This window comes from Aspergillus eucalypticola (assembly GCF_003184535.1).
Source record: "Aspergillus eucalypticola CBS 122712 chromosome Unknown BO83scaffold_4, whole genome shotgun sequence".
Lineage (NCBI taxonomy): Eukaryota > Fungi > Ascomycota > Eurotiomycetes > Eurotiales > Aspergillaceae > Aspergillus > Aspergillus eucalypticola.
Window position 1 is genome coordinate 1,525,810 of NW_020290278.1, and position 9,042 is coordinate 1,534,851.

General features: G+C 51.5%; 3 protein-coding genes across 3 annotated transcripts; all 3 read right to left on the reverse strand.

The window, feature by feature from the left end:
* Nucleotides 1-172: 172 nt before the first annotated feature.
* On the reverse strand, nt 173-1,763 carry BO83DRAFT_414703 (phosphoglycerate mutase family protein; the record flags this gene model as incomplete). The annotated part of the gene is made up of 5 exons (XM_025534585.1): nt 1,519-1,763; nt 1,230-1,445; nt 496-1,154; nt 339-366; nt 173-253 (listed from the first exon to the last, which is right to left on the reverse strand). Exons 1-5 carry the CDS (start codon nt 1,654-1,656, stop codon nt 173-175), a joined length of 1,122 nt encoding a protein of 373 aa, XP_025391917.1. The 5' UTR covers nt 1,657-1,763.
* A 502-nt stretch (nt 1,764-2,265) lies between these two features.
* BO83DRAFT_178683 (homeobox domain-containing protein) lies at nt 2,266-4,883 on the reverse strand. Its single transcript, XM_025526456.1, has 2 exons — nt 4,253-4,883; nt 2,266-4,196 (listed from the first exon to the last, which is right to left on the reverse strand). The coding sequence occupies exons 1-2, from the start codon at nt 4,580-4,582 to the stop codon at nt 2,409-2,411; spliced, it is 2,118 nt and encodes a 705-aa protein (XP_025391918.1). The 5' UTR covers nt 4,583-4,883; the 3' UTR covers nt 2,266-2,408.
* Nucleotides 4,884-7,776: 2,893 nt separating this feature from the next.
* On the reverse strand, nt 7,777-8,648 carry BO83DRAFT_178727 (uncharacterized protein). The gene is made up of 2 exons (XM_025526457.1): nt 7,975-8,648; nt 7,777-7,908 (listed from the first exon to the last, which is right to left on the reverse strand). The coding sequence occupies exon 1, from the start codon at nt 8,412-8,414 to the stop codon at nt 7,995-7,997; it is 420 nt and encodes a 139-aa protein (XP_025391919.1). The 5' UTR covers nt 8,415-8,648; the 3' UTR covers nt 7,777-7,908; nt 7,975-7,994.
* Between the last annotated feature and the right edge of the window lie 394 nt (nt 8,649-9,042).

Genomic DNA, 9,042 nt, shown 5'->3' on the forward strand with positions numbered 1-9,042 from the left:
GGAATCTTTCTATCTGCACTTCCCCACTTTCTGCGACACCCCACTGCTGTTACATTTTGGGTACCCATCACTATTACTCCTGGCTTTACATTTTCTTCAGTACTTACACATGGAACCACACCCCTCCTGTCCAGTTGCTGCTATCGTGATACTCTCGATGCTGTCTTTATGCTTATGCAGATCCAACACGGTTGCACACTAGGGGGCTATAATTTGACAAACCCTCGACAACCACCTTGTCCCTTGTAGATGGCTGTAGGAGCTGTAGGTTGCACTACTACTTTATCATTATCAGCTATGGCTATGCTATATGCACCTGAGGTCCGTAAGATACGGACCATTCCAATCCTAGCAATGAGTGACTGGCTATATACAGTATCCAATATACCAACTACCACCCCCTCCCTATACCACCCTCACTCTTACCAGTAATACTAACCAGCAAGAGTAACCAACGGCGTCGTCACCGGCACCGCCGAAGAAGCACACACACACCCCGAACTAACAGACGTAACCGGCGGCGCCGTACAATGCGCACTCGTCTCCCACTTCGTCCCCGTAACCGTCGGCTCCAACGCATCCCCCACAATCTCCCCCCTCACCAAAACCGGCAAAACAGCCCCCGTCCTAAGCCCAAACTCCCTATGCCCCATCACCCTCAACAAACTCGCAATCTCCCCCGAATGACTCGTCACACTCACAAACATTCCCACCTCATCCCCTGCAAACACCTCATCAAGCGCAACCTTACTCCTCACGTCCTGCGCCCCATTGCTCTCCGCCCTCACTCCATCCCACATCCCATCCTCCTCACTGAAACCCTTCTCGAACGTCCACTCGGGAAAGAGTGAATGGATGTATGTGGCGTTGTGTCGATGATCGCACGTATGCAGGGTTACACTCTCGCGGAAGAATTCCTTTATCGTGGGGATGAATGGTGATTGTAGGGCCAGGTCAGAGAAGGTGATATTTGCTGTGTGTAGGGCGCGGAGGAGCGGGCTGACGAAGTAGGTATCGGGTGTGTGGATCCTCTGTGACGCTATCTGGTGTGACCAGAAGGAGTGGGCGATTTGCGCTTGTTGGATTCCGGTTGGGGTGAGGTCTGCGTCGGACCAGGTTGTTGTGGAGTTGCCGGTTAGGAGGGAGTAGTAGCACTGTAGTTGGGTTTAGTGGGTGGGTGCGGGGAAGGATGATGAAGGGATGAGGGGATGAGGGTATGGTATACATACATTCCAAGCGGGCGTGCCGTAGTAGGATTCTGCGGCGTTATGGTATCCTTCGCCGTGGCGGCCGAGGAAGAGGACTTTGTAGGAGATGGTTGATGGGGAGAGGTGGTTTAGGGTGGTGATGTGGTGGTGGAAGCGTTCCCATTGGGTTAGTAAGTTGTCATTGTGAGGGTTGTCGGAGGAGTAGGTGCGGTTGATGAGGCCGAAGTTGGTGGTTGTCTGGACATATTATTAGAATAACGGTGGGTTTTAAAAAAGAGTGAGGATTAATGGAAGGGGAATGGGGCGGTACATAGTCGAATGTGGATGCGTCGGTGGAGGCCTCATCTTGGAGGAAGTAGCCGGTCACGGTGGTGTAGTTGATGTAGGAGGCTTGCGCCGTGGCTGTGAGAGCTATGGCGAGTGGTGCTATGCTGGAGACTAGTTTCATTGTGAGAAGAGTAATTAGTCACTGTGGAGGACTACAATGTGATTTCAGGTGTGGGTAGCAAAATATCTGGCTGAAGGCTGTTATATAGCACAAGGTGGAGTGCCGACATGTCTGCATGATTGTTGCCGATGGACATGGCATGGTTGGCAGACGGCTAAACACCTACCAGTGCCGCACGTGCTGGGTGGTCGGACAGCTAACCGGCTTGGAAGCAAGCCAAGACATCTATGAATTAATTGAGTCAAGAAAGGTAGAAAGGTAGAAAGGTAAAAAAATTCCAATGAAGCCAGACGGCAATGCTTTGCAGTCATCGCCCGTCCTTATTAGTTGTATTACAGTATGTAGTAGTGGTGGTATGGCAGTAGATACGTGACCCAAACAGGCCTCCAGTAAGTCCAAGAATGAAAGAAAAAGCAGCCGCTTCCCAAAGCCCACATGCTATATATCCAGAATAATATTCAAACATGTTCAATCCCCAACCCTGAAGAACCAGATCGCAGACCGGGGTAGACGCCAAAAGAGAGACACCAACACGAATGCATAAGAACAACACAAGCCCTGGGATATATATGGGAGTCCCAACAAGAAGCAACACTGAATGCCAAGAAGAGCAGAGATCCACTCTGGTTAGACCACGGTCGAGAAGCCGGGCATCGAGAAAGGTATTATATTACAGGCCACCGAGAAATTTTGACTGGCGAAAGGAATGGTACGTGCACAAAGTAGATGGGTTGGATGGTGCCGTGTGGCGCTCAAAAGTCGTTCGGCGTTTGATTGTTGAACGTATAGGCCTTGGGCTTCTGCGACGGAAGCTGCTGTGCAACAAATCGGTGAGCTTCCTGCTGCTCCGGGAACTCGTAGATGTGGAACTCCGTTTGCTTCGAATCTCCACAGAATGCAGCCGACGTCGGCATATCGACGTCACTCGTGTGATACACGAGGGAGGGAGACCCTGTCACAGGTACATGGTCGGGCCCCTGTTCCATCGCCTGCTCATACGACATCGTTGTCAGATCCGCCTGCGGAAGTTGGCAGGGGCTCTGAAAGGATGCTTCAGGCGACGGCATTGACGTGGCATCAGTCCAGCTTCTGCCCGTCAGGGGAGCCTCGCAGGAGGCGTAATCGGCGAATGACGTGTAATGGGCAGGGGCTGACATCGGAGGGGCAACACCTTGGTACGGGTAGGAAGAGAGCACATCCACGGCCAACGGTGTCGCGGGAGGTGATGCAATGTTGATCTGCATCGGCTGTGTGGTAGGGAACAATTGGCTAGTCGGTTGCGCCGACAGGCAGTAGCCACCGTCGCTGGGAGTGGTTGGGAGCAGATGGTGCAGATCTTCCGGTGTCAAGGGTGTTGGTGGCGCCAAACCCCCTGTCGTAACCGCAGGTTGTAGCATGGACGACATGTCAGCCTTGGAGCCCAGAGCCCCAGCCTCGGCGAAAGTAGACAGGTTAAGAGGGGAACGCTGAGCTGCAGATGCCTTCCGGACACCCGCATATCGGGAGTTTAGACCCTGTGCAGACTTGGATTGCCTCACGCCATGGCTGTTGCCGTAGCTCGGGAGCCTCGTCGAGGGTGACATGGTGGACGATCCCGTCAACATCGAGGACGACCTCGAGGTGCCAATGGCAGCAGGCCTCGGGCGCTTTCTCCGGGCTGCAAGGTCAAGTTCCTTGCTGGGTTCCTTCCAGGATGACCGGTCGCCTTCATTCAGAAGCTGCGAGCTGGGATGCGTGTTGATGCCAATCCCTTCCAATGTGTCGGCCAGCTCGTCAGAAGAGCCTCGCCTGGGCACCGACAGATCATGTTGCATAGGGTATTGCACACCGTTGTAGGAAACCTCAGCATCGCTAGCCGAACGGTAGCCAGAAAGGGACTTTGATGTCTGAAGCTGGTGAGACCAGTCTTCATTCTGGGAGGGGTGGAACTGTACGTTTTGCATCGAGTCATGGCCGGCGTCATGTTGAGTGCCGTCCATGCCGGGCATCGTCAGCGACTCTCCCGACGTCACATACCCAAGAGCACCCTGAGAACTTTGCGACGTCCACGAGATGGCGTTCTGTGAGAAAGAAGAGCTGAGGTCACCCTGCCCATGTCTGCTGCTATCGTGGCTGCCGCAGCGGTTGTTGGAGAAGGTTGTGGTCGGCGACACTGACCCATCCATGCTGGGGGATTGGCTGTTCTCGCCGTCCTGGCCATACCGGTCACGGGCAGCAACAGCAGCATTCAATGCCCGTTGCAGGGAAGCAAAGGTAGCCTCCCGTGCCGACTCGCTTCGGGTCTTCTGGTGCTTAGGCCGCGAGGACGAAGCAGCCGGCGTTTTCGTGCGCTCGGCAGTGTTCTCCACTGATTGTTTGGGGGTATCTTTATCGGTTTCATCCTTCGAGTCTTTGGTGTCCTCCTTCGAGTCTGAGCTCTCCGTGGACTCCGACTTGCCGCGAGCGGCTTCTTCGGCCTCGGCCTTGGCCTTTTGCATCTTCTCGAACTCTTCTTGTCTCTTTTGTTGCTTAGCCTTTGCTCGGCGATTCTGGAACCAGTTCTGCATATACGGTTAGTGAATGTACCGAGTATTCTGAGAGCCAATGGATAACTTACAGCAACTCGTGGCAGGCTCAGATTGGTTTGAGCCGCCAATTGACGCTTGACGTTGCTGCTGGGTTTGGGGTGCGCCTGAAATTGGGCCTCCAAGGTCTCAACTTGTTCCTTCGTCAACCTTGGGCGAGAGAGGTTCTCTGCATATTCTTCGTAGTCCATGATTGGTTGGTGGTAGAAGTCGACCATGTCAAAGGGCGGGTGAGGGTAGAGGTAGCCATCCATTGGATGCATCATGGAGGGGTGGGCCATCGTTGGGTCGAAGGCAACCGGCTGCTCCATGGGGACGGCGGCATGGCCGGTAAATGCGTAGGGGTGGTGGAGATAATTCATGTTGTGCGAATCGGAGAATCAGAGTATATATAGAGATAGGAGGAAGAGGGTAGGAATTGTCGGAGGTGTTGAGGTGAGGCGAGTATGAAGGTATTCAAGGTACAGGACCAGTTGCTGCCAACAAGCCGCAGCTGTGACGAGGCAACTCTATACCATTGAACGATTGAATCACAGAGAAAATATAGCTGGACTCAAACAAGCCAGGAGGAGGGGAAGGCGGGAAGATAAGGACTTTGAAGCAGGAGGGAGAGGAAAGGGAGGGCGGCGGCGGGTAGTAGGGAATGACGGGACTGAAGTAGGCGGGCAAGCTGTCTGGGGTGTATATGCTTGCAGCCAAGTGGAGTTATAAAGGAAATCCGATGTAGTAATGAGAGAGTATGAGAGGTTGAATCCAGAGAGAGAGAGATATAGAGAGTAATTAAAAAGAGAGAGAGGAGGGGAACGAAGAGCAGGATCAAGGAAGGTATAAGTTCGATGAAGACAAGGCCGAATAGGACAGCACAGAAAGGGAAAAAGAAGGAATGAGTTGGACTAAGCTGACAGGGAAAAAGCAAGAAAATAAAAATAAAATAAGAATTAGGAAATTCAGAATAATAAAAATATTAATTCAAAAGGGAAATAGTAGAGGGAGTGACCAAAATGGAAAAGGAGAGTAGGAGGTGAAGGAGAGAATTGAGTGAGAGAAAGACTGTAAAGAGAGTAGGCAGAGAGTGTGTCGGGAGTGTGAGTGAGTGAATGAGAAAGAAAAGGAAAAAGGACAAAAGGGAAAAAAAAAAAAAAAAACAAAAAAACGAGAGGACCCAGAAAGGATTGACAGTCAGTCCGTCAGAAAAGTGTAAACTAACACTAACTGGAGAAAAGAAAGAGCAGCAGCAGCAACAGCAACAGCAGCAGCAGGAGAGGGTTTGGAGGGACTGGATTTCGGGGGGAGGGAGTGGGTGGTGCTGGCAGCTCGCCTATTGGCTGACGCTGGATGGGGAGAGATTGGCGGCGGCAGCCTGCCCGGCAAGAAGGTGTGGAGGGGGCCGCGCTGATTGGTGATCGCCGCCCGGAACTGGCTGGAGGAGGATTTGGCCTGGACAGCTTTGGTATCAGGGCTGTATTTGCTCCGTACCGTCAGTTTGGGCGAACTCCCCGTGTCCCGCAGCGCTTCGGGCTTTCGTGTGAACACTCACACACTCTCTCCCTTCTGGCTTGTCGGCTACAGCACATCTCGGATTGGCTATTTCGGGTTATTCCTCTAGACTGTCACTTTCTGCTTGTCACTCTTTTTATTTTATTTTCTTTTTCATTGTTTTATCTCTTCCGCTTTCTCCTCTTTCCCCTGCAAAAACCCCTCTCTGCAAATTCACACTTTATTTCCCTTCGTCACTTGAGAAAAGCTCGCAGCAGAAAACATACTACCCAAACTAGTAGCTACCTACCCATTCAGTACTAGACCCGTCTCGGGGAACCAAACCGTTACCAGGTACGGTATTAAACACCCAAGGCATCGACCACCCAAAAATATTGGCCGACGGAGTGGGTTTCCTGGTGCTTCCGCCCGAGCGGTTCTAGGGGGTGGCGGCCTGGGCTCTCACACTCTCGGCGGACTCTAGAGTACGTACTACTATCTTGGGAAGCTAACTAACTATCGTCCTCACCTAAAAAAAACCACAAACTGAAATACTGTGTGGCTAGTGGTCTTGGAACTGGATAGGAAGGGGACAGTAGATAGATGTCATTGATGTTTCAAAGGATTATACGAAGTTTTAGCTACTTGTTATATGCCACACCTTATCTTAATCGTACCAACTGGAAACAGATCCAGGATCTTCTCAGTCCCGCCGCCTTCCACAAGCAATGAGGGGAGGGTGTAACTAAGAGGCGCGCGCGCTTACTTCAAAAAAAGTAGTGCGGTGGCGGCGGTGACTGTTTCTTCTCCTCTGGCGTCACTGTGAAAAGAACATGCCTATGCCTGTATGTACTCCATAGGATCATATGTAGGTCCGACGGGTCCGCAACGCATGCTGTACCTCAGAGTGAGCTCAGTTGCTTTTTTCCCTTATTATCGTCAGACCCGTCACGGTGGTACTGCTGTACAGTAAAATCCAAAAGTTCGCTTTTTTCGTTCGTCTGCTGCTAAATGGTGGAAACAATTTCGTCACCTCGATTTACCCCATTTTTCTTTTCGATTTAATTTATTTAGGTTTTCCATTTTTGTTCTTCTGCTTTTCTCTTCACAGTTCTAATGTGATGGTCATCTTTTCTTTTACTCTCTTCTTGCAGCTTTGACCTGCAAACTCATAATTTTATCTACTCTCACTCAGGAGGGATGTATACTCCTTAATCATGCTCGGCAATCATTATCAAAGTTTTGGTCCACCGTATGTACCAAGGGTGCCCTGAGGGACCACAATTCTTAGTAAGTGAGAGTCAGACTGAGGAGTACTTAGTAGCAGAGTAAAGACTAGAGATGCGTGGCCTCCCATTGGTTGAAGTGGATAAGCCACCCCCCCCTCTCATCCGCACAAAGCCCTCGTCGTTCATCCCAAATGCCAGCGCTTGCTATTTCCCACACAAATCAAACCTGAACCCCGGCAATGGCTTAAACGGCAGCAATTAAGCTCCAGTGACAACTTGGTTGACAGTCTCACATACTTTCCTCCCCATGAACTACGATTCCGAACAAAGCTGGGAAATAGCTGCGAGTTGAGTTGAACCCGGTCCCTGCTCCTACGGACTTTCGTCAGTTCCTGCATTAGCGCCACCAAAGCATCCAAAGCCGATTTTAGCTCTTCCCAGGGGGAAGGTTCCTTCTGGGCAGATCCGGGCAACTCAATGGTCCCGAGCGTGGCCACCAAGGCACGCCGTCGGCAATAGTAGATTGTTGTTCACATCTCTTTCATTTTAATTTATTTATTTTTCCTTGGGGGTAGAGGAGGCCCCAAGAGAGCGGGTTCTCCCACGCGGACGGAGTATCTAAGCTCTGCAACATCACGTCTTTCCCGACTGAGGAAAGCTTGCGCTAGAATCTCTCCTTCTTCACCCATGACCTTCTGATTCCCCGATCACGGCGGTCGGGGACCACGCCATCAGTGGGGCAAGTTCGTTTGAAAGGCGGCGTGAGAAAGTGAGCCATGAGATGGATCGCTGAGCCCACCGCCCACTGGGCCTATCCCATGTCTCACGCCTTCTGGTGGCAGGCCGGGGGATCGCATGGCCACATCCTACTGGGCCAGTCTGCGATCACGGGGTGCTGGATGGGGAGAGAGTGAGAGGGAGCATCCAATGACCATTCGGAGTTGTGGACGCCGACCAACGGATTAAGATTCACCGTACATATTCTGGATCCGGTTAGCGCCAGCGGTCCGAAGATCCCCAGCTTCCGATTGATAGTCCGTTCTTCTTACCCGACGGTTCCAACGACTCTTCACCACTCCCACGGGACGGCTTCGTGATGCTCCAGTGGCCCGCCCAGTGAGATAAGGGGATAGGATAAACCACGCAGTTCATCAATATACGGAGTAGCATGGCACATCAGACAGAACTGGGGTTCATGAGGCCATGACGTGATCAAAGTACTCCCTCCTGAGTCCTGAGACTGTGAGACCCTCTTATCCACCCCCCACAGACTGCCATCGCAATCGACGCATCCGACCATCACAATTGGTACTTTGCTCTCCTTAGGGTGTGCCAGAACAAAGAGAGGTGAAGCGGGGAAGGAGCTCCGGCCAGCCGAAAGAAAGTCAGTAAAGTCAGGCAACTCAGTCAGTCGATTTATGCCTTGACATCGCCTTTCCCACACCTTCTTCCCCCATAATAGCCCCCATACCAGACGTACCAGATGCATTGGCCTTTAATTCCCGTATGAATGGACACCGTCCCAGTAACTCAATTGGCACGGATCTCTGCAAAAAATGCCTGTCATGCTTTTCCCGCAAGGTCCTTGGAACTCACGGACTTGTTATTCGCCAATAGGTAAATATTTTCTTTCTCTGATAATTCCTTTCCTTCAGTGAATAAAAAGTAAATTAACAAATTAAAAAGCGAAGGAAACACAAAAAAAAAAAAAAAAAAGAGCCATCGGGAAGGACGTGAAAAGAGAGAGAGAGGGAGAATGAGAGAACAGACCGCGCCGGCTGCAAAAGCGTGGCAGCAGCTCAGCCAAAGACCCACCAAAACCAATAGTCGACAGATCCTCGTCGATCCGCCTCAGGGATCTGTCGATTGTCGAACATCTTTCACCTTTCCTTTTTCTTCCAATGCTCTCGGGATCCGATAATAGGACTCCCTTCCTTCCCCCCTCTCTTTCTCCCCACTCTGAGCGCCCTACACGCGTGAGAATTTTCTGCGAAATCCGCCATTCGTCCGTTTGAATTTCTGGCTTCTGTCAAACCAGGCCATAATCGACGCTAATCATGATTGTGGTCACAGACACAGGCTCACTCGCTCACTCGCTCGCCCCCCCAAGTCACGAG

Coding starts and splice junctions, on each gene's coding strand:
- BO83DRAFT_178683 (XM_025526456.1), bottom strand. CDS start 4,582: ATGAATTATCTCCACCACCCCTACGCATTTACCGGCCATGCCGCCGTC. Junction 4,197..4,252: donor TGAGCCTGCCACGAGTTGCT/GTAAGTTATCCA, acceptor CCGTATATGCAG/AACTGGTTCCAGAATCGCCG.
- BO83DRAFT_178727 (XM_025526457.1), bottom strand. CDS start 8,414: ATGCATCTGGTACGTCTGGTATGGGGGCTATTATGGGGGAAGAAGGTG.